Source organism: Megalobrama amblycephala, linkage group LG24 (genome assembly GCF_018812025.1).
Source record: "Megalobrama amblycephala isolate DHTTF-2021 linkage group LG24, ASM1881202v1, whole genome shotgun sequence".
NCBI lineage: Eukaryota > Metazoa > Chordata > Actinopteri > Cypriniformes > Xenocyprididae > Megalobrama > Megalobrama amblycephala.
The window spans coordinates 32,265,548-32,291,150 of record NC_063067.1 but is presented as its reverse complement, the minus strand read 5'-3'; the positions used below and the strand labels follow the sequence as shown (position 1 = coordinate 32,291,150).

Sequence of the window (25,603 nt, the reverse complement as noted above, 5' to 3'; positions counted from 1 at the left end):
TCATTTTTGATATATTTTTACTAGTGGGTGCAGGACACTATAGTTCATTTATGTAAGTGAGGATAGCAAAATAAGCAATATATAAGCAATATAAAAAGCATTGAGAAGACAGAGTAGAGTAGCACCACGAGACTTTTGAGCTGGAGGGGTCAGAAACTCACAGTGTATCCTCCAAGATGTCCCCTCAGGGTGGTTTGAGGCACTGGTGACCAGCTGACCCTCAGCAGTGTAGAGTTCAACACCTCAACAGATACGTCCTCAGGAGGTGCCAAGGGCACTAGAAAGGGTAACAGGACACACATCTGTTTAAGGCTAAACTTTCCCAACTGATGTAAGAGGGTAAAATTTCACAAATTTACACATGCACAACCATTTCCTAAAGCAACTAAAGCCAGAGAGGGTGAAAAAAAATGGTAATTGGATGACACACTGACTGTTTCCAGGAGAAGCACACATGCTAACACACAGAGAAGCTATCCACAGAGAAATGAGGGTAGGAGAAATGCTCTTTCAGGGATGCAAACTCATCTGGGGTGAAAAAGGTGATAAAAACTTATAATAAAAACAATAGTAATAATAATAATTTCTATTATTATTATCATAACTATTATTTTACAAAACAATAGTAAAATTACAATACTAATATTTATGTTGGTCTTAATTTTCTTTGCTTTTATTTTGCCAGAAAAATGAAGAGACCTTTATGTTGACAGCAGATTTATGAACCATTCTCAATGCAAATTTAGGAAGATGGTTGCATTTTAAAATGCACGTTATCAATTACTCAAACTTTATAGCGCTTGCAGTGATGGAGTTCCTGTGTTTATGAGCCGCCCTATGGCTTTTGAATTTCGAACTTCAAAAACTCATCGGTTCTACATGAATAACACTGGATTCAGAAACATTTTTAAGCTGAAAGATGACAAGTTTGCATCCCTGCACTGTGCAACAGGAATAACAGGGATAACCTTTTTGATGCAGGAATAACAGGGACAAAGTCAGCCCAACCTGTTGCATCATCCTCTAGACAATGCCAAATGTCGACTAGAGACAAGGGCATGAAAAATATGAAAATTGAATAAAACAAAAGATAATCGCGTAAGTGTTTGGCAAAGATGTCTGATCCCTAAAAGCACAATGTAAAAGCTCAGCAGAAATGGCTGATCCTGGTAAAGAGTGGATTAAACCACTCTCCCGACTAATCTCCTATCTTAAGTGTTTATTATTGGCTAATCGTGGCAGTGTCACACGACTGTGAGATGAATGCATTAACGTGCTGTTTCACTCACGATCTTCCCCGGAATAACCAGTCACCACTCTGGGCTCTGGTGCCCACCCATGGAGGTTGAAGGCCTGGATCTTGACCTCGTAGGGGACGAACGTTGGGGTGTCTCGCACCACAAATGTGTGTCTCTTCACCATCTGTTCTTTCCAACTGTCCTCGACACCCAAGAGCCTGTAGCTCAGTTTATATTCCAGACCGGGACCGTTGTGCTCCACAGGCAAGAGCGGCTGGTGATTAAAGGGAAAAGTGGGTCAGTGCACTGCAAACATTACTGAGCATTTGGAACATTTGAAAAGAGTGGAAGAATGTAAGAGACATTTGCTGATGGGTTTGCAAAATTTGGCGTGGGAACCTAGTTTCTGGGGTGCCTCGCTTGGCTTTCCTTCAGAATTGCAATCCGAAGGAATTTTGACTCATAAATAGAGCATCGATTGGCTCGTGAATGGAGATTTGCTCATATACTTGACTGCCAGTGCAAATGAAGTTGTTATGGCTTTAAAACGACAAGATGCCAGACTTCATAGGAGCTCCAGGAACATTTAGTTCCCAAACCTCCTTGCGTGACGGTGTTTGCCTTTTTTTTTTTTTGCTTCCAAGCCATGCATATATGCATATGAATTCAAATTGTTTGACAATGCTGTTTGCATTTTATTACCTCCCAGCTGATGTCCATCTGATGTGGCAGGTGACCCTCAATCTTAATGTTGTCTGGGTTCCTGTCGGGAGCTGTACAAATGTGAATATGAATTATTTAACATCTGTCTCAGTCAATAATACCACTGCCCTCCAACACTGCCAATGTGTATCACACATAATGACGAGCGTGCAGTCATTGATAGTCCGAGACAGCGCTCGCTTAAAAGAGCTTTAAAATTTATGGAGCTTTTATAGACATCTGTATAATTTTCTCAGGGTAAATCCCCACAAAGACACAGAGGCAGGCGCTTTAAACAAGTCCAAGGTGAACCAAGGACAGCCTAGATGTTGGGATGGAAACAAGTTTTGAAAGCAAGTCTTCAAGGATCACAGGTATCCCTACCACAAGGAGGTGTCTTATATCTTTCAGAGGGCATGCTGGGACGGCTTCTCCCTATAGCATTGACAGCGATGACTCTGAACTGGTAGTTAATGTGGCCGTAGAGCGTCAAGGGGGCTGAGAACTGGCTGCTAGCCACTCGTAGAAGCTCCTTCCACTGCCGTGGGTCCCAGTGGTTCTCTTCATACTGGATTATGAACTCTAGTCATAGGAACAGAGCAGTGGTGATTGAATATGCAAAGCGTACACTCTCAATACACTGTGGTGCTGCCGCAGTGGGAGCCCCCTTGAAATATTGTAGAGCAATGTTTGAGTATGAGCAACATCCATGAAAACGACTTCAGAGAAATCTGCTTAAAGCAAAAGCCTACTTCAGATACACTGAAAATGTGTACCATTACACATGAAGGGTACGCTAATGGAAGAGTTTTGCATTTGTTCTGTAGCACTGATATTACAGTACATTTTTTTAAATGACTTTACCTGTTATGGGACTGTTATGATCACTGGCGGCTGCCCAGTTGACCCTCACGCTGCGGTCTTTCAGATCAGTGAGCGTCAGTTGAACCGGTGGATCAGGGACGTCTATGTCACATTTCAGACACAAGACTGTGAACAAGCTTCATATCAAAATAACTGTATCTGAAGACCATTAGTAAGAGAAACAGAATCGCTTCAGGAAATAACTAGTGCAATAATGATCACAAAAACAGCACATCTTTTCCGCTATGTTTCATGTGTTTTCTTTGCAATCGTTTGTGGAGATTGCTGCACCACTATTGAATATCATTTTTTCAAGCAGGTCTATTATTGTGGTATTAAAGTAATATATAAGCATAACAACACAATCTAGCTGTCAATCAGCCTAGTCTCAAAAGGTCCTTCAGTCGTACCTAACACGGTTATGTATGCAGAAGCTGTATCTTGGTCCAGTGATGTTCGAACAATGCAGGTGTAATTCCCTTGATCGCTGTTGCTCACATTGACAATCTGGAGAATTCCATCATCTGTGAAATATCTGCAAATAACCCAAAACAGGTTGTATTAAAATAATAGTAATATAAAATAATAGTTTTAGCTGTAGCTGTATTTGATTGATAAAAAAAAGTTGTCAAATTAAAATTTAGGAATTCATAAATTAGACATCAGACTCACAATTGCTTCATGTAGTAGTTCCAAGTCTCAAAATTTACTTCACAATGAAACATACATTGTTTTAGGAGCAAATATCTTGTATGGCTATGAAATAACCAATGTGCATTCCAGGAATATTTATTGGATATTTCTATGTTGGCAGCCATAGTCAATGGTAAAACGAAAGTTAAGAAATAATGAGTTGCTGAAATATAAGAGTGTCCAAAAATCTAGTTAAAAATATGTGGAAAGTTCTTGGAGATGTATTTATGTTGGTTTCATTTGGTTCTGAAAAACTTTTACAATTTTTCAAAAGTGTATATTTAATTCCTCTAAAATTGCTGGGTGTAGCCAAGTATAAATTAATAAAATGAAAATTTTTTTTCAGCGATCATTTTTCAGGACTTTTCCAGGACATTTTCAATTTTACTATGGCAGGAATAAAAGACAAGTATCACGCCCTAAAGTAATATATTGCTCTCCAAGACTTTAAAAGGCGTACAGTTTATTGCCATGACTTAACTATAGAATCAGTTTTTAATGAGCTCTCAATCATACATTATGTCTATGGAAGCTTGTTTCTGCCACAGAATAAAAAATTTAAAAAGTTAATTGTGACTTTTTATCTCGCTATTCTGACTTTTCTCACAATTCCGAGTTTATATCACAATTATGCGATTTATAATTCTGACTTTTTAACATAATTGCGAGTTTATAACATCACATAATTCTGACTTTATAACAAAAAATTGCATCTATATATTTATTATATAAATTATATCAAATAAATTGCAATTATATCAAGCAATTCTGACTTTAACATGCAATTGTGAGTTTATATCACAATTATGTAAGCCTGCAATTGCAATAACTTTTTAGAATTTTGAGATAAAAGTTCCAATTACCTTTTTCTTTTTTTTATTTGGTGGCAGAAACAAGCTTCCATAGTTTATTGCCATGACTTAACTATGAAATCAGTTTTAAATATAAGCTCTTAATCATACATTATGACAAATTGTTCTCGTTACCAGTGTCCTTTTCATAGCAAAAAATATTGGAACTATTTTAATGTTTTGTTTAACTATTTGAAAATAAAAATATTAGTCAAAGACAAAGTCGATGAACAACAAAGACATCCACAACACGATCCAATGCTGGTTATCATCATGTCAATCAATATAATTTTGGATTCAATCCCGCATTTAAATAAGTTAGTCATTCCCAAAACTTTGCAGTGTGTATAATTAGCAGCATGAAAAACTTTGCAAATGGGTTATATACAGATTTACCCTTTTTAATCACTGCAGCTGTCAATCACTTCAGCGGAAACTCAAAGTTCTGCACTGTTGTGAAAACTCCTGTTATAATCAATGAAGCTGGCTACACTGCAATATGAATCTCTTATTGACCTTATATTGCATAAAAAATATTAGTTAGCAAGTTACTGAATTAGCTGCTTGCCAATTACTATTTACAGCATACATTTGAGCAGTTAATAGAATTAGCTAACTGCTGCAAGTGGCAACACAAGACTAAACTTCATCATTGAAAATACTACTCTCACGTCAAAACTCATCATTCCTGAACATCGCATTTTCTGCAACTAACAGTAATTGTTTTGGGCCAGTGATAAACTCTTTGTTCTCAGCTGAAGAACTTTCTAAAAAATAATTTTCAAGGACAACAACAAGATTTTCCAGGTCAACATTTTTCATTTTCTCTAATTTTCCATGTGTTTTCCAGGTCTGGAAAGTTTGTCATCAATTTTCCAGGTTTTCAAGGTTTTCCAGGACGAGTGGGAACCCTGAAATTAGCCCAAGCTTTACTCACCCTCAAGCCATCCTAGGCGTATATGACTTTCTGCTTTCTGATGAACACAGCCGGAGTTATATTAATAAATATCCTGACGCATCCGAGCTTTATAATGGCAGTGAACGGGAAACAATGAGTATGAGCTGAAGAAAGTGCATCCATCCATCCATCATAAACATACTCCACATGGTTCTGGGAGATTAATAAAAGGTCTTCTGAAGCAAAGTGATGCATTTGTGTACAAAAAATATCCATATTTAAAAAGTTATAAAGTAAAATATCTAATTTCCCTCCAACCGCCTTCCGTAAAGTGTAAAACTCTCGCAGTTCAAAACGTTTACGCTACAATACATCCAACGCCTTCCGTATTCAACATATGAAAAAGAGTGTAACTGATGTGACGTCAGTTACAATTTCTTCCTAAGATGAATATGAAAGGCGGTCTGGTGAAAGCTAGATATTTTACTTTATAACTTGTTAAATATGGATATTTTTCTTAAACAAATGCATGGCTTCGCTTCAGAAGGCCTTCATTAACCCCCCAGAGCCGCATGAAGTATGTTTTGCTTTGGATGGAGGCACTTTCTTCAGCTCACACTCGTTGTTTCCCGTTCATTGCCATTATAAAGCTGGGATGTGTCAGGATATTTATTAATATTTCACCGATTGTGTTCATCAAAAAGAAGAAAGTCATATACACCTAGGATGGCTAGAGGGTGAGTAAAGCTAAGCTTGGGGTAATTTACATTTTAAAGTGAACTAATCCTTTAAAAAAAATTTCAAAAAGTTTTTTAAAAAAAATTTCAAGGTAAACTGTATTTATATATATTTACACTACCGCTCAAAAGTTTGGGATCAGTAAGATTTTTAATGTTTTTAAAAGACGTTTTGTCTGCTCACCAAGGCTTCATTTATTTAATTAATTATTGAACTAATTATTTAATACAGTAAAAACAGTAATATTGTGAAAAACTATTACAATTTAAAATAACTGTTTTCTATTTGAATATATTTTACAAAGTAATTTATTCTCGTGTTGGCAAAGCTGAATTTTCAGCATCATTACTCCAGTCTTCAGTGTCACATGATCCTTCAGAAATCATTCTAATATGATGATTTGATGCTCAAGAAACATTTATTATTATTTTCAATGTTGAAAACAGTTGCATGTACTTTTTTTTTTTTCAGGATTCCTTGATGAATAGAAAGTTCAAAAGAACAGCATTTATCTGAAAATACAAAGCTTTTGTAACATTATACACTACCGATCAAAAGTTTGGGGTCAGTAAGAATTTTTATTTTTATTTTTTTGAAAAGAAATTAAAGAAATGAATACTTTTATTCAGCAAGGATGCATTAAATCAATCAAAAGTGGCAGTAAAGACATTTATAATGTTACAAAAGATTAGATTTCAGATAAACACTGTTCTTTTGAACTTTCTATTCATCAAAGAATCCTGAAAAAAAATATTGTACACAAATATTTTGTACAATCTGTACACAATTAAATGTTTCTTGAGCAGCAGATCATCATATTAGAATGATTTCTGAAGGATCATGTGACACTGAAGACTGGAGTAATGATGATGAAAATTCAGCTTTGATCACAGGAATAAATTACATTTTCAAATATTTTCAAATATAAAACAGTTATTTTAAATTGTAATAATATTTCACAATATTACTTTTTTTTACTGTATTTTTAATTAAGTAAATGCACCCTTGGTGAGCAGATGAAACTTCTTTTAAAAACATAAAAAATCTTACCGATCCCAAACTTTTGAGCGGTATGTATATATATATATATATATATACTGTATTATGAATTATTAATTCATAAATAGTCATTAATTCTTGAGGGAGTTGCACCACATGACATTTTACAACCTGAACTATCCTTGGGTTTTTTTATCACTGAAGGTCAAATTATCTGATATTTTAAGAGACTCATTGACTTTAATATCATGAGGGTTTGCTAACCTCGAAGCAAAATTCAAAGCAATCAATTCCCTCAAAATACAGGAAAAATAAAGTGGCTGTTGCTCAAGTTGCTGTGTAGCTTGACAAAAATAGAAACCAGGCATCCGTCAAGTGAAACAGCCACTTATAGTGAAGACATCTCCATTGATTATAATGGAAGTGATCTAGTGTGTCTCAGGACGGTGTAGACAAAGTTGTCAGAGGCAGCTCTGTGGCTTTTGTTCTGTACGAAATGCCAAATAAGAGTGGCGCTAAATGTTGTCATGACAATCAATGTACGACTCTTCTGTTCGCTGTGTGTGTTTGTCTGCAATGTTTTAATTAATAAAACAATAATAATTTGCGGTTGGGGTGGAACTAATCGGTGTGGATCTGATTCACAGCCTGCTAATTGGTGACCTGAGGTAAAAATGTCAATTTAATTTTTCTGGAAGCAAATAACCAGTAGCCACAATAACAAAACATGGCACAGCATTTACACAGAAGATCCGGCTGGGCTTCATATTCTAGCCAAGTAGAAAAAGGTTAAAGCTCCTGCTCATTAGCTGGAGTACCTTTTGATTTTCAGGAGAGACATTTCCCCCATAAAAGCATACTATTACTGATAAAAGCTTACAATTAAATCTAGCTCCGCTCTGTTACATGACTACAAAGTGTAAGTACTTAATCCATGATTCCAGCACTGATAAAACTATAAATAAAATTCAGAAATATCACAGCGCATGCTAATCCTTCCTGTTTTGACAGCACAACCCTTACTGAAATAAGGATTTACTTAAATGGAGAATGGCTTCAATGAATTCAAAGTTGAACAATTATGGACAAGCTTGGGAAATCAGGTCGCCCACCTTTCTGAGAAGTTGGAGAGGATATTTATCTCATCTTTCAGCCACAAGATCTCCAGCTCTCTTCTGAGGGTAGGGTCGCACTCCACCTGGCACTCCAGCTCGGCATTTGATCCTCTTTTGACCTTCATGTCTTGAGGAGCTTCTACAATCCTAGTTGAATCTATCAACAGCAGGCCTTTAGTTTCAGTAATGACTAGGAAACAGAAAGCTTTTTGATTAAGGAAGGTGGCTAACCTTTAATGAAAAGTTCAGTGGTGATGCTGGCGGTGCCCTCGGAGTTGCTCGCCAAACATTTGTACTGGCCCATATCTTCCATCTCCACTTTGTGAATCTGTAGGGAGCCATTCTTCAGGAGAGAATATCTCTCTCCATCTACAGAGCCCTCGGGGTCTTCTCTTCTCCTACAAAACAAACATTGAACCCTTCACAGTTCTTCTGAAATAGGGGCCCATGGGAAGGGCCTTTACTGAAATGACTACAGATGCTGTGTTGATAAAACCGAATCCAATGTAGCCTAGTTTTTTTTTTACCCCCCCTTTTTTTAACATGACTTTCAAAATTGACCAAAGGTTTTTGAAAGGAAACTTTTCAAAGAAGAAAACGAGTATAAATATGAGTGCAAAAGGAGGATCCCCTGGAGAGAACAGACATTTCAAAAGGGCTAGATCTTGCAGTGTCTTTTCTCAATGTATTGTCCCTTTTTCCCTTCACTTAATTCACTCGACACTATTGGGTTTGCATTCAGCCATAATCTGAGGACCAATGATAATACCGTACTGAAAACCCTGCAAAAATCCTTTAGCATCTAATAAATGTATGTATATAATATGATGTTTAGATGAAGTAATATGTAAAACATTTATTTGATTGATTGATTGATTGATTGATTGATTGATTGATTGATTGATTGATTGCAGTGAAGACTAGTTTAGGTCAGCAAAAATGTCAAATTTTAGGCAAATTAAAAAGATTTTTTTTTCGGCAGGGTTGGCAGTTATACAGGAATACTTGCATTTATTACAATATAATTGATATGAAAAGGGGTGTGTATTTGTAGCGATAGCTAACAATACATTGTATGGGTCAAAATTATTGATTTTTCTTTTAAGCCAAAAATCATTAGGATATTAAGTAAAGATCATGTTCCATGAAGATATTTTGTAAATTCCCTACCGTAAATATTTACAAAATGTATTCTTGTGAGTGGATATGCATTGCTAAGGACTTTTTCTTAGTGTTTTTCTCAATATTTTGATTTTTTTGCACCCTCAGATTCCCTATTCCAGTTGTATCTCAGCCAAATATTGTCCTATCCTAACAAACCATACATCAGTGGATTATTTATTCAGCTTTCAGATGATGTATAAATCTCAATTTCAAAAAAATGACCATTATGACTGGTTTTGTAGTCCAGGGTCACATTTGGTTTATTAGTAATAACACATAAATCTCATTTTTACCCATTTCATTTATGTATGACTGGCAAATATGCATCATATTAAGTTCATAAGATTGTTAAAACTATGAAATATCTGTATGGATTGAATTTTTAATGCAATTAAAAATACATAAAGCTTAAAGATAGACCTAAATATTTTTAAATGATATGTACAATCAATTGACTTAATTAACACTCGTTCACATGTCCTAACCAGGTGTGACATAAAAAAAAAAAGTTGTTTCAACTTAAAAAAAATAAAAATAAAGCATTGAAGCTGCCTTAAAATTTTAGGTTTAGACAACTTGAAATGTGAAGTTGTAATAAGTGACAACTTGGATATTTGAGTTGACTAAACTTAACATTTCAAGTCAGCATGAACAATTTTTTTAAGGTGATTTTTTGTACAGTGCAGTTTTTGTCTTCACTGAACATAAAAATTGGTGCACGACGCAACGCAAGTTTGATGTAAAATGTGCATACATACTTCAGTTCAACAAGATTTCAGTGTGCTCCCCATTACAGATATATAAACCAAGAGACGAACAAAATGTAGCACCACTCATTATTTCTCACAGTTAGTTAGGACTTCGATGAACAGAAAAGAGACCCCTCACTCGTGGCTTATCGTGTTTCATGTTAAGACACGGTGTTAGAATCACAATGCTTGTTACCAAACTCACCAGTTAAGGGTGGCAGGTGGTGAGCTAAAGACTTTGCAGTCCATCATCAAACTCTTGCCTAACATGGTTGCGTACTCCAGATAATTCTGCGTCAGAATCAAAGGAGGATGATCTGAGAGAAAGACAGACCATTAGTTAAAAGTTCACACAGACAAACATCAAACAGCCAGCGTGGCATATGGCCGAGGCACACTCCCAAAATCACAATTAAACTGTAAAAAATCTATTAGCATATAAAAGAGCTCTCTTCTTCTGCCAGAGCTACAAACAGAAAACAGAGACCGAAGTAGTTTTCACACACACTCATGCACACGTTTAATATTTGTCTTCTGCGTCAATTACGAATGAACAGCTGCTGAAACCCTCAAGCCATTACATGTCAGCAAGAGCGTCATATCATAATCAAAGCACAGAAAGCTTCAGTGAGGAGCACAATCTTCACTTCTTGTGCTATGATTAATTGATATATGTAAATTATGTGGGCTGCACATTAATAGCTCTGACTTGCTATCGCATTCTAAACATCACAATATGATTTTCATTGTCTACAGGTAAGTAAAGTACTCACTCATGACAAGCACGTTAGTATTGGCAAGTAGGGTCCCGTGTTTGTTGGAGGCCTCGCACTGGTACACTGCAGTGTCTCTCTGCTCCGCTCCGAGTATGATTATTCTGTTATCAAGCACTTTGTGATTGGTAGAAGGGAAATCTGGGGGGAAACAGGCTTGAATTGAACCCACACTACCATTCAAAAGTTTGGGGTTAGTTGGATTTTTTTAATGTTTTGAAAGATGCATATTTTGCTCATTTTCTTGAATGAAAAAAAAAACAAAAAAAAAACAAAACTACAATTACAATTTAAAATTATGATTTTCTCTTTTAAAATAAGTTTGGTTACACTTATATTTTACAGTGCCGTAGTTACATTGTAATTACTCAAATAACTACATGTACTTACTATGGAGTTACAGTTAGGGTTAGGGTCTGGTTTAGGGCTACTTGTAATTATGCATAATTTACTGTTATTACTATAGTAAGTACATGTAGTAAGGTCTAACTACGGCACTGTAAAATAAAGTGTTACCTATACTTTAAAATATAATTTATTTCTGTGATGCAAAGCTGAATTTTCAGCATCAGTCTTCAGTGTCACATGATCCTTCAGAAATCATTCTAATATGATGATTTGATGCTCATGAAACATTTCCTATCATTGTCAATGTTAAAAACAGTTGTGCCATCTAATATTTTTGTGGAAACGGTAATAATTTTTTCTTTACAGTATTTATATGCAATAGAAGTGTTTGTAACGTTATACGCAAATGTCTTTACTGTCACTTTTTATCAGTGTAATGCATCCTTGTTGAATAAGGGGACAGAACACGTTTTTCCGTTCCAATGCACTACTTTTCCATTGTTTGTCTATGTAAACATGCGCTAGACGGAGGTGTATGACCGTTACGCTCATGTCTTGCATCTTTTGCAGCGTCTCACACATGAACGCCGTGTTTTTAAGACGTCGTGTCAAGTTGCACGCAACGCCACTCATCAATGTCAGTTCCAAAACAGTGGACCAATCAGAAGAGTTGCAAGCTTTTGTTTACAGTAGCAAGTTGGCAGGGAAATGTTTTATTTGACGGTGTAGTGACGAATTGGGTCCCCCTTGAAATTGGGTCCCCCTTGAAATTGGGTCTCCCCATGCGATCCCATTGGTTCAAATTGTTTTTAATAGGTACTCTCTTTAGCTTTAGCTGTTATGATAAATGTTGTTTCAACTATGTTATAATGACCAAAAAATTTATGTCTGTATTAGTTAGCTTATGTAGCATAGCATACAGATAGCTGATTAGCTGATAGCTTAGTTTATACGTGCATTTGCACTTACTATGTATTCACAATCATCTTTAAAGTGTTAGTTCACCCAAAAATGAAAATTGTGTCATTAATGACTCACCCTCATGTCGTTCCACACCTGTAAGACCTCCGTTCATCTTCGGAACACAGTTTAAGATCTTTTAGATTTAGTCCGAGAGCTTTCTGTCCCTCCATTGAAAATGTATGTACGGTATACTGTCCATGTCCAGAAAGGTAATAAAAACATCATCAAAGTAGTGCATGTGACATCAGTGGGTTAGTTAGAATTTGTTGAAGCATCGAAAATACATTTTGGTCCAAAAATAACAAAAACTACGACTTTATTCAGCATTGTCTTCTCTTCCGGAATCCTTTCCATTGAATTGATTCCATTGAACTGATTCCATTGAATCCTTTCATCTGTTGGTGTTGGTAATGCACTTTTACGTCGCCGTGGTTGTTTTTGGCGATTAGGACATCCATGACATTTTGAAGCATCGAAAATACATTTTGGTCCAAAAATAACAAAAACTATTGCTGCGTTCCAATTCGCCTACTTATACTACGCCCTAAAAGTATGTACTCTTTCTGTGAACAAAAGTACTTACTTTTGAGTGTGTAGTAAAAGAGTAGACAAGCTTTGGGACATACTAACACGTCATACAATCGCGTCTTTTCTCTCTGTCGCATCCTGTCACCGTAAACTGGCCTGTCAATCATCTTACATCCTCCACATTTCATTTAGTTAATTTCCTACCGTATCGGAGAGAAATGCAGCACATTGATCTGCAGTCGCGGGTCTTTCATGTGGAGAACTCTCCTCATATTAATGCATAATGATGCATTTAAAAGTTAATGGCCATTCGGATCTTTATAAAAGTCCACATTGGTATTTGCAGATGAAAAATAACACGGGTAACATTAAATATATATTTTCTATCAGGTTAAACTGATTATTAGTCACTCAAATCTCTCAGCGTCGATTGCGTATATCCGCCATGTTTTGTAGTTTTTTAACACTTTTTACTCGTGTTTGTAGTTCTGAACTGAATCCTCGTCCAACGCGCAATGGGTTGTGGGCAATATTAGCCTTTATAGTGTGCACGGATCCACACTTCGAAAATCTACCGGAAATAGTAGACCATCCGGGGACTTTTGGCATACTCTTTTCAACATACTATGCTTTGGGACACACTTATTTTAATCTCACATACTATTTAGGATGGATAGTATGGACATTGGAACGCAGGGTATGACTTTATTCAGCATTGTATTTTCTTCCGGGTCTGTTGTCAATCCGCGTTCACGACTCCGCTTCTTCTTCTTTCCTGTTTTACGGCGGTTGGCATCCAGCTTATTGGTGCATTACCACCCCCTTCTGCTCCGGAGTGTGGTTCACGACTCCGCAGTAATTCTGTTGATGTAAGACGCTGCTGACGTGTTATCTGGTGCGCCAGAGCTTCGTTTACAGTCTGAGGGAGACGCACGCTGTATTCAAGCTATTCTACATTGTTTGTATTTTGGTATTGCTATATTTTTAAAAATGGTGCGTAAGTGTGCATGTCGCAGGGCACAGGACACACAGGACACAAGGATGTCCTAATCGCCAAAAACAACCACGGCAACGTAAAAGTGCATTACCAACGCCGACAGATGAAAGGATTCAATAGAATCAATTAAATGGAATCAGTTCAATGGAAAGGATTCCGGAAGAGAAGACAATGCTGAATAAAGTCGTAGTTTTTGTTATTTTTGGACCAAAATGTATTTTCTATGCTTCAACAAATTCTAACTGACCCTTTAATGTCACATGGACTACTTTGATGATGTTTTTATTACCTTTCTGGACATGGACAGTATACCGTACATACATTTTCAATGGAGGGACAGAAAGCTCTCGGACTAAATCTAAAATATCTTAAACTGTGTTCTGAAGATGAACGAAGGTCTTACAGGTTTGGAACGACATGAGGGTGAGTCATTAATGACATAATTTTCATTTTTGGGTGAACTAACCCTTTAATGTAATTATGTGTTAAATGTCCAAATATTTCAGTTATAAATAAAATTATTATTTTTTAACAGTTAATTAAGTGTAAGAAATTACGTTCAATTGGTTTTATTATGTACTAATTTGTTTTCTTACGCATTATATAGATATTGGGTATTTTAAATAATCATTAACTGACAGTTTTGGGAGACCCGATTTCGAGGGAGGACCCGATTTGTCATGACAACGGTAACACGGAGGAGGAGGCACTCATAGCGGCTGTGTCCGGATACCCTGAATTATATAACTTTTATTAAAGCGATTATCACAACCTGTTTCTTAAAAAAAGAGCTTGGAGAGGTGCTGTCTGGCTATTTCTCTTGCATCGCATCTCAAAAGGGCATCTCGAGACCCTCACATTCTGCACTGCGCTTTTTTTTTTTTTTTTTTTTTTTAAACCATTCCTGAGCGCTGCATCTCACGTTTTTAAGATGCAGAGATGCGATCTGTGTGAATGTCCCCTAAAAGTGTGAATTTGTTTTTAAAAAAATCGTAACAATGGTTTGATATTTCTGTGTTTTTGTTTGTCATAGAGGTTTACATTTTGCTGAAAAGCCACCAAACAGTGTAAATTTGGATATATTTGTAGGTATATTTGGATGATACATCATTGACTTTTGCTGTATATTATGTACTGATCTACTGTCAATTTATCTTTTTACCAGAGCATGTAAATAATGTACAAATACAACTGTTGTTGTTGTAAAGACTAAATGATGAGAAAAACCAGAAAGGAACAACAGACTGTTCACACAGCCAGTAATTGAGCATTTGGCAGAGGCTTTGAGCCGACAAATTCAGTCAAATGGGCATGATAAGGGTGGGGGAGGAGGGGGTTCAACACACCATCAAGGGGCTGGCCGTTTCTCTTCCAGGTGATTGTGGGTTGTGGTTTTCCTGTAGCAGAACACTTGATGTGGATGTCAGATCCAATTTCTGCTAACTGACTCTTCACTGGCTCCTCCTGCCAGCTGGGCGGCTCTGGGACACACAACATGTGAATACGGATTAAAACAACTTCCTACTTAGATCAATACTGCCCTCCTGTGTTTGGAAGTGACATCAATTTCACAATGTTATTTAGTGTTGATGATGTTAGGTGTTTATGAAGAAATGTTTAAAGAAAATACATATATTTAAAGCTTTCCCTATATATCAATGTCTGTATATTATTGTACCAATAATGATAGTGTATGCATTCTTGTATCTTTGTCTAGTCTTCTTTCACTCTAAAAAAAAAAATGCTGGGTTAAATATGGACAAACCCAGGGATTGGGTTGTTTTCACCCAGCCATTTTTTTCAACCAATTTTGGATTTATTGTTTTAGCCAGCAATATAGCAATATAGTAAAAGGCATGTTTTTGCTCACCCCCAAATAGGGGCAAATTTGTGGGGTATTTTATGCTGAAACATTGACCAGACCAGAGACTTATATTACATCTTGTGAAAGAGGGCATAGTAGGTGCCCTTGGCTTTAACCCAATCTGCTGGGTTGGTCCATATTTAACCCAACTTGGGTTGTTTTTAACCCAGCATTTTCTGTGTGTGTTTCATTTTCTTTTCTTTTCTTTTCTTTTTTTTTTTTTTTTTTTTTTTTTGTATAACGCTTGTTGTTTTTGTTTTTTTGTTTTTTGTACATGTGTATTTGTAGGCAATTCCTTGACAATGTTCTTATGTTACTGAGCATTAATTAAAAAAATGATTTTAGGTGTGTGTGTGTGTGTGTGTGTGTGTGTGTGTGTGTGTGTGTGTGTGTGTGTGTGTGTGTGTGTGTGTAGGTGTGTGTGTGTGTGTGTTAGTGCAGTAAATAAATTGTTTTAAGATTTATAAAGAACTTAAACAGTTATAACAATATGAGAAATATATAATAAAATAGATAACAGACTTCATATAAACTGCATATATTTAAACAGACTATTAAAATATGTATTCATAGACTCTTGTTGTTTGTGATTACTGGATAATTGGATATTTAAACTAATTTTATAGGAACTGCACTCAACTGGAGCAGTTTCTGGAAATCACAATTTTAAAATTCTCTGGCAATTCCAAATATTCTAGAATATTTATTTTTGTCAAACAGATTTACTTACTAGAATAACTGATAATCATCAAATACCTGAATAAAATTCAGGCTTAAAGGGATAGATCACCCAAAAAATGAAAATTATTCCACGATTTACTCACCCTCAAGCCATCCTATGTGTACAGTATATCTTCTTTCAGACAAACACAATCAGAGTTATTTATATATATATATATATATGCGTCAGGTCAGAGATTACTCTTTTGGTGTAAGTTGACTTGTGTAGGCTGTCTGCCGGAAGCTAGATATTTTAGTTTATAAAGATTTAAATATGGATATTTTTCAAACAAAAACCCATCACTTCACTTCAGAAGGCCTTTATTAACCCTGTGGAGTACTTTTATGATAAATGGATGCACTTTTTTGTACTTCAAAATCATGAGCAGCATTTACTATCATTATAAAGCTTGGAGTAAGGATATTTTATAATATAACTCTGATTGTGTTCATCTGAAAGAAGATAGTCATGTACACCCTGGGATGGCTTGAGGGTGAGTAAATCATGGGATCATTTTCATTTGTGGATGAACTATCCCTTTAAGATCTTGTAAACGTTGTAAACATACCTTCCACAACAACGTTGAAATGATGCACAGCTTCACCAAGATCATTCTTGGCTTTGCACATGTATTTCCCTTCATCCAGTTCTGTGACAGCAGGTATAGTCAGAAGCTTTCCAAAGTTTTTGATATGTGAGCGCTTTGGTAAATCATCCAACATCTTGATCCATTCTACCTCTGGTGTAGGCCTGAGAAAAGTCCAAAATAAATTGCTGTCACTCTCTCTGTCAGTGGAAATGCTTTGCTGCTGTGTTGAGTTTATAAGCTCTAAGTGGCCGAAGAGAAGGGAACTCACAGTCCTTCTGCGATACACTCCAGCTCCAGCTCGTCTCCCTTTTTTAGGTAAGTCGTTGAATGACTGTAGGGAACCAACATTTTCGGCTTCCTCTTCTGAACTGAATGGGAACAAATGATGTTAAATGGCCTTGACATGGATAAAAAAGAAACCTACCTCTATGTCTGAATAAGATAAATGGGCCAAAGAGGTAAGAAAAATAAACATAATTGAAGATATGTTCACAGAAAACATGGCATTATCTTTTGCAGAGTGACAGATATTCTTAGAAAAGTGCATAACTTAAACTGAAGAAAAGTCTAGAACTACAGTCTAAACTCTAGAAATAGCAGACAAACTAAGTCCTGAAGCCTGGCAAAGCTTTATCCTAAACTTCTTGCAGGCACAAAGAAAAGCCTTCAAAAAGAAGATCAATTAATGTTTTTGCATATTTGATACACAGAACATTTTTACAAAATATTTGACCTTCTTATACAGTATGTGACTTACCACTCCTGATGCCATCATCGCCTTGGGTTGAATTTACTATAAAAAAAAGAAATATAAAGAAAAGGGCATTTTCAACACATTCGAATGGTAATGCACAGCACAAGAACTCAAAAAACATGCAAATACAAAGTAACTGTACTTAGGGTCAGAGTGGTCATCCAACAGCTGATAAGAATAAGTTAGGTTTAGGGTTTTTAAGTGCTAATATTTTTAGCTGTGCTGAACATACTGAATTAACATCTTAATTTCTCAGTGAAAAAGGAAATTAAGTGAAAAAAGTGTAGGGCAGGAACTTGATTTTATCCACCGGGAATTGGTTGGATTGTAAAAAGTGGTTGGAGGAAGGAAATAAACAAATTTTGATGAAAGAAAAAAATATGAGTGACGCAAGTGTTTTTCCAATAGTTAAAGGTGCCCTAGATTATGTTTTTAAAAGATGTAATATAAGTCTAAGGTGTCCCCTGAATGTGTCTGTGAAGTTTCAGCTCAAAATACCCCATAGATTTTTTTTTAATAAATTTTTTTAACTGCCTATTTTGGGGCATCATTATAAACCTGCCGATTTTATGCTGCGGTCCCTTTAAATCCCGTGCTCTCCGCCCACAGAGCTCGCGCTTGCCTTAAACAGTGCCTTAACAAAGTTTACACAGCTAATATAACCCTCAAAATGGATCTTTACAAAGTGTTCGTCATGCATGCGTCGGATTATGTGAGTATTGTATACTGTTATAATGTTTACTTCTGATTCTTGAATGAGTTTGATAGTGCTCCGTGGCTAACGGCTAATGCTACACTGTTGGAGAGATTTATAAAGAATGAAGTTGTGTTTATGAATTATACAGACTGCAAGTGTTTAAAAATGAAAATAGCGACGGCTCTTGTCTCCGTGAATACAGTAATAAACGATGGTAACTTTAACCACATTTAACAGTACATTAGCAACATGCTAACGAAACATTTAGAAAGACAGTTTACAAATATCACTAAAAATATCATGATTATCATGGATCATGTCAGTTATTATTGCTCCATCTGCCATTTTTCGCTATTGTTCTTGCTTGCTTACCTAGTCTGATGATTTGGTTGTGCACATCCAGACATTAATACTGGCTGCCCTTGTCTAATGCCTTTTATAATGTTGGAAACGTGGGCTGGCATATGCAAATATTGGGGGCGTACATATTAATGATCCCGACTGTTACGTAACAGTCGGTGTTATGTTGAGATTCGCCTGTTCTTTGGAGGTCTTTTAAACAAATGAGATTTACATAAGATGGAGGAAACAATGGAGTTTGAGACTCACTGTATGTCATTTCCATGTACCGAACTCTTGTTATTTAACTATGCCAAGATAAATTCAATTTTTCATTTGAGGGCACCTTTAAGGTTATACTATTAGCATGCTAAAGCACACTTAAACCAAGTGCATCTTTAAATATACATCCACTTTAATGAATTGCTTCTAGCTATCTGAGCACTGTTTTTGGAACTAATCTACCACCATCATCAATAAATTTAGGACGTTTTCAGACCTGTAGATCATTTGCTTTGTTCCGAGACAGGAACTTAATTTTACAATGCTGCATTTTCTTCTTGGTTCAGTTCACTTTCGCAAGGCAACATTTCAAAGCATACCAAAATGTGTTTATGCAAGTCTGTGAACTTACTGTGGCTGTTCAGACACACGCAAACACTTACATGAATGTAGCTGTTATTGCTGTAACTGATAAATTCTATATATTTAATTATATTTAAAATATGTGTATATATATATATATATATATATATATATATATATATATATATATATATACATGAATATGAAAACAAATGCTTCAAATAAGCAATTACTTAATTAATTGATGGATTAGTTCACTTTCAAATAAAAATGACCCCAAGCTTTACTCACCCTCAAGCCATCATAGGTGTATATGACTTTCTTCTTTCTGATGAACACAATCGGAGAAATATTAATAAATATCCTGACACATCCGAGCTTTATAATGGCAGTGAACAGGATCAATGAGTATGAGCTGAAGAAAGTGCATCCATCCACATCCATCCATCATAAATATGTGCTCCACACAGCTTCGGGGGGTTAATAAAGGCCTTCCGAAGAGAAGCGATGCATTTGTGTAAAAAAAAAAAAAAATCCATATTTAACAGGTTATGAAGTAAAATATCTAGCTTCCACCAGACCGCCTTCCGTATTCAAGTTATAAAAAAAAATGAACTGGCGTCATGTCAGTTAAGCTTTGTCCGTAAGTTGAATAGGAAAGGCGTAGGATGTAGTGTAGGCTTTTTGAACTGCGAGAGTTTTACATTTTCTTTGTAAGTATAATACGGAAGGCGGTCTGGCGGAAGCTAGATATTTTACTTTATAGCTTGTTAAATATGGATAATTTTCGCTTCTCTTCAGAAGGCCTTTAATAACCCTGGAGCCGTGTGGAGTACGTTTATGATGGATGGATGTGGATGGAGACACTTTCTTCAGCTCATACTCATTGATCCCGTTCACTACTATTATAAAGCTCGGATGCGTCAGGATATTTATTAATATAACTCCAATTGTGTTCATCAGAAAGAAGAAAGTCATATACACCTAGCATGGCTTGAGGGTGAGTAAAGCTTGGGCTAATTTTCATTTGAAAGTGAACTAATCCTTTAATTGTTTACTTAATTAATTATTAATACGTGTACACTTTGTTCAGCTGTTGTTGTGCATCTCACAGTTGGTTTTCAGAGTCATGAACATTTGCATTGCATTTTCATTACAATGTACCAAACTAAAAATAGTTTTAAAAACACTTCTCAAAAATCTTTTCATCTCGTCAAAACCAGCATAACAGGTCTTTCCACCAACTGATTAGTTGATTATGAAATATGTAGTTTTGCCATCACTGGAATAAATTACATTTTAAAATATATATTCAAATAGAAAACAGTTATTTTAGTTTATAATAATATTTCACAATGTTACTGTTTTTACTGTATTTCTTTAAATAAGAAATTTCTTTTAAAAAATCTTGCCGACCCCAAACTTGTGAATGGCAGTGTATACACACAATAGTAGAAAACTCTTTTCTATTTAATTTTCTTTAATCCATATCATGTTACTTGTACTCCCTACAGAGATTCTTGGCACATACTTGGCTTGACCCTCAGGACCATGCGGGGTTTCTGAACAATTGTGCGTATCTTGAAAAAGGAGGCAAAACAGCAGTAGTCATCATGGCTGTCTGACACCAGTGTATTAGAGAAGTACAGATTCCCATCGAGGCCCATGGACACCCTCTCATTTTGCTCAATGTGATGAAGATCTGAGAATAATACAGAGAGGATTGTTAGATTAACATGAGCGACAGGACATCAAAGAGGGCAACCCGCCCAGAAATAGTCCCATCTGACAGACTGCACAGCAGATAACAGGCATCATGGGTAGAGCTTTGAATGCTCAGACATTCTTGTACCTTACATCAGATGTAGGTGGATCAACATGATTAATCTTCAGCTCAGGAAGTGAAGACATGTACAGTAATAACAATGAAAAAAAAAAAAACATGTATATGATACTTGATTAAATTCAGTAGATTACTATGAAATCAATTTTTTTCTCTTCTCAAATAACTTTATCATGTTTTTAAATCCTTAAGGATTTTATTGCGTTTTAGGACAAAAAGTAAGAGAAACCAAGTATATTATTGGGCCAGATTATTGCAGACTATGATCATTTTAATACATTATTGATATTTTTGTTCACTTTGATCATTTTGTTCTGCATTTAGTTGCGACCAGTTTAGATCGACTGATCTACTCTTTTACTGGCTTGACTGAAATGATGAAATTCTTCAAATGTCACATATCTCGTGCTTACAGTAAGTAGGCTATTAACAACAGCATTCTTCACTATTTGCAACATGTAACATGTTTATCATCAACAGCCTGTTATTAGCGCAGGCGGTTTAAGAACTCCAGTCTGGCGCCAGTAAAATGCTAGTTATATAGTTGGCTGAAATATATGTCTGCATCTGTTTATACTGTGGCCAAGGAGTTGATTGACATATCAGAAAGAATAATGTTTGCTGTAACAGCTGATGAGATTTGAAGAAGTAATATTCAAACTAACAAAAAAATCACAGGCAAGTGCATACAATTTATCCCTTTGGATTCTATATTTGACTAACTGATGTGCAGGAAAGTATCTTGAATTACCATTGGTCATCCAGTACAGCTGCCATGGTGGAGTCCCTTGTGGCGGGTTACACTCCAAAACCACTGAATCACCCTCTGTGACCACCACTGGCTCTGTCTTCTCTTTGGGAAACTTGGGTAACACTGTGATCAAGCACATAAACACAAACTAATAAATTGCATTTAAATTCGGTCACTTTCTTACCTAATTGTAAGACAGGTAGCCTACTATTGAAACTGCCTGATTAAAGACAGGTTGAACCCTCTATGGTACAATATGATATCTGAGGAAAAAATTATTTGTGTTGTTTTTCCTGCTTATGCTAACAAAATCAATAAACATTTTATTTTATTTTTTATAAGTTTGTTGCCTCGAGGCAACATGTACCACGATGGAAAAATTTAAACTTTGGCATTTTCAGGAAAAAATAAATATATTTATTGAAAACATTAATTTCTTTAACTAGATACAAACAAATTTATCTAGTTTTTAATGAAAAAGTATATTTAATAAAAAGTAATTTTATTCCAGCTGTTGCCTGGGCCTTATTTTCTCTACATTTTATGATATATAATGAAAGTCTTAAAAATACTTTTTTACTTGAGGAAGGTGATTATTTTTTGTGGGTGATTAAATGGTTACAAACAAGTAATAGCACTTTTCAGGGAAAATTGGGATGTGACTGTGCACATGTGCTGAACAGGACACAAAATGGACCCCGTTGGTCTGTTTTGGTCTTTTTTGCATTTTATTGATTAGTATTTGAGTTATTCCGGAACGTTTGAACAATTAATTGTGGCTTATTTTATTAAAAACAAACTAAAATAGACCATGTTTGGAGGCAACACCGTACCATAGAGGGTTAAAGACAAGTTGAGCAACATCATGCTAATGTGCCAAGGAACATGGAATATGCAAATTTCCTGGAACGGATCTGAGGAAATTCATAATTAGGGTTGGGAACTGAGAACCGGTTCTCATCCGGAACCAGTAGTGTTTTTTGTAAAGAACCGGAACCGTGCAAGTCCAATAATATGCTTTCTAAGTTTCGGTTCCGAAAACGGTTCTGGTGTGATGGGTGGGCGAAGTGTTACTTCACAGTGCATTAACTAATGTTAACAAATACAACTCTTGATTTTAATAATGTATTAGTAAATGTTGAAATTAACATTAACAAAGATTAATAAATGCTGTAGAAATGCAGTTCATTATTAGTTCATGTTAATGTAGTTGACTTATGTTAACTAATGAACCTTATTATAAAGTGTTAGTGAATTTGTTGAGATTAGTCTGTTAAATTCATTTTACAAGAATAATAAACACAAAAAGAACTGTTTGAGTTGAGTATTGTGCATTTTTCCCTCACTTTTTTATTAGTTGTTTTAATGGAACCAGAACCGGAAAAGTTCTCACGATTCCCAACCCTGTTCATAATACTAGAATTTCTGAAATTATACTATTTGTTTCATGATAAGCAGCAAAGATAATGTGTGAGATGGGATATTTATGTGTGCAGTGACTTACTAGGCACAATGAATTCTACTTCCTCTGATATTGCAGTTCCAAGTTTGTTTGAGGCATAACATCTGTATTTTCCCTGGTATTTCGCTATATCTTTATTGTTTGGTATCACAAAAGTCCCACTACTTTCTTCTTTAATGAGCCGAGGGTCTTTATGTGGGTCAAAATCCATCCCATCTTTTGTCCAGCGGTACCTGTTCAATTAAAATCACACAAAAGGCAACTTTTAGTAACACTAATACTTTCATTCCACCTATTAGACATGGGGGGGGGGGGGGTTGTTTCACCAAATGAGAGAGATGGTCTTAGTATGTTTGGTGTATTTCTTATTAGTGTCATATTAGAAATTATTAACGTTTCCTGTGTTACCTGTGATAGTCCACTTCAGACATTCTACTAGCGCTTTTCCACAGTACGGCTCGCTTAAATAGCCCACCTAGGAGGTTCCAAGCGTACCCTACCGATACTAAACGTGACGTGTAAACATGCAGATCACTGATTGGCCAGAGACAATCTTAGCTACCAGCATAGAGACAGAGTGACACGCATCATAATCTGAAAACCACGCCCACCCGGGGAAAACAATCCAACCATCCCCATTGACTTTGTATTGCGTGAGGCTGCCTCCTTGTCTTTTCTGACTAATGACAAAAACATGGTGTACAGCAAACAAGCTAAAAAAAAAAAAAAAAAAAAAAACAAAAAGCCTGAAGTTTTTAATAATAATAATAATAAAAAAATAATAATAATTCCTTACATTTATATAGCGCTTTTCTGGGCACTCAAAGCACTTTACATATTGAAGGGGGAATCTCCTCAACCACCACCAATGTGCAGCATCCACCTGGATGATGCGACGGCAGCCATATTGCGCCAGAACGCCCACCACACACCAGCTTATTGGTGGAGAGGAGACAGAGTGATGAAGCCAATCACTGTATGGGGATGATTAGGAGGCCATGATGGACAGAGGCCAATGGGCAAGTTTGGCCAGGATGTCGGGGTTACACCCCTACTCTTTTCGAAGGACATCCTGGGATTTTTAATGACCACAGAGAGTCAAACAGGACCTCGGTTTAACGTCTCATCCGAAGGACGGTGCTTTTTGACAGTATAGTGTCCCCATTACTATACTGGGGCATTAGGACCCACACAGACTACAGGGTGAGCACCCCCTGCTGGCCTCACTAACACCTCTTCCAGCAGCAACCTAGTTTTTCCCAGGAGGTCTCCCATCCAGGTACTAACCAGGCTCAGCCCTGCTTAGCTTCAGTGGGCAACCAGTCTTGGGCTACAGGGTGATATGGCTGCTGGCTTTTAAAAGCTGTCGACCCAAAAAACAAGCGTTTAAGGACTAAAAAGTGGATACAGGCAATTGAGACAGAGCGCTACATGTCATATTACTATGAGAACTATGCCCACTGGAGGGGAACGTAATCAGCAATAGGAAATATAATATATAAAACTGACATTTGGATATTTGACTTATCAGTGACTAAATGTTTACTGCACACATAGGCTTACTGAGGCATACAGAGTGTCAGGATCCTAAAATTTACCCATTCTTTCTGCTTATGCTTCACGTCTTATTGCCTATATCCACTTTTGTCTCCTTAAAGACTGACTTTTACAGTTCGGTAGCTTATAAAAACTTAGTTCTGGGTTTTTTAGCTTGTTTGCTGTACACCTTGTCACACAACAGCTTTAAGGCATTGTTCTGTTTTTCGTTATAAGTCAGAAATGACAAGGAGGCAGCCTCACGCAATACAAAGTCAATGGAGACTGTTGGATTGTTTTCCCCCCCGGTGTGGGCGTGGCCTAAATGTGCTCTGTCTCTATCATTGGATTTGAAACACGAGACACCAAACATGCTAGATTTAAAGGAACACTTCACTTTTTTTGAAAATAGGCTCATTTTAAAACTCCCCTAGAGTTAAACAGTTGAGTTTTACCGTTTTCGAATCCATTGAGCCGGTCTCCGGGTCTGGCGGTACCACTTTTTAGCATAGCTTAGCATAGTTAATTGAATCTGATTAGACCGTTAGCATCTCGCTCGGAAAATGAAAAGCAGCGCCCATCACAAATGTCTCCATGGTTGTAAGGCATGTTCCCTGTGCAAACAGGGGATCACAGGCGCTGCATAATATCATTGCGCCTGCTGCACTCATGGTACAACAGCAAAGCTCCTTGATCATTACGCCAGAATGAGAGTATAGTTCCTAGCCATATCGGCCTAGAAAATCACAACTTTTCATTTTCTGTCGGTCTTAGTACACGATGTAACTACAGAAGAGTCGAGTTTTAAATAGGAAAAACATCGAAACTCTTTGGTCATTTTT

General features: G+C 36.3%; 1 protein-coding gene across 16 annotated transcripts in view; it reads right to left on the bottom strand.

Moving 5' to 3' along the window:
- The window catches only part of chl1a (cell adhesion molecule L1-like a), an 88,580-nt gene that overhangs the window by 23,345 nt on the left and 39,632 nt on the right, over positions 1 to 25,603 (bottom strand). For all 16 annotated transcript variants that reach the window (XR_007182949.1, XM_048178092.1, XM_048178105.1 and 13 more), the window contains exons 4-20: positions 23,268 to 23,458; positions 21,764 to 21,886; positions 20,701 to 20,871; positions 17,552 to 17,587; positions 17,063 to 17,162; positions 16,774 to 16,955; positions 14,967 to 15,101; positions 10,785 to 10,925; positions 10,217 to 10,328; positions 8,330 to 8,496; positions 8,096 to 8,255; positions 3,215 to 3,339; positions 2,805 to 2,906; positions 2,325 to 2,522; positions 1,941 to 2,011; positions 1,290 to 1,512; positions 162 to 277 (exon numbers count right to left, since the gene is read on the bottom strand). Coding sequence is in view for 15 of the 16 variants with exons in the window: in XM_048178092.1 (XP_048034049.1) it covers positions 162 to 277; positions 1,290 to 1,512; positions 1,941 to 2,011; positions 2,325 to 2,522; positions 2,805 to 2,906; positions 3,215 to 3,339; positions 8,096 to 8,255; positions 8,330 to 8,496; positions 10,217 to 10,328; positions 10,785 to 10,925; positions 14,967 to 15,101; positions 16,774 to 16,955; positions 17,063 to 17,162; positions 17,552 to 17,587; positions 20,701 to 20,871; positions 21,764 to 21,886; positions 23,268 to 23,458 (2,353 nt within the window). In the remaining variant the exon portion in view is untranslated. The remainder of the gene's footprint in view (positions 1 to 161; positions 278 to 1,289; positions 1,513 to 1,940; positions 2,012 to 2,324; positions 2,523 to 2,804; positions 2,907 to 3,214; positions 3,340 to 8,095; positions 8,256 to 8,329; positions 8,497 to 10,216; positions 10,329 to 10,784; positions 10,926 to 14,966; positions 15,102 to 16,773; positions 16,956 to 17,062; positions 17,163 to 17,551; positions 17,588 to 20,700; positions 20,872 to 21,763; positions 21,887 to 23,267; positions 23,459 to 25,603) is intronic.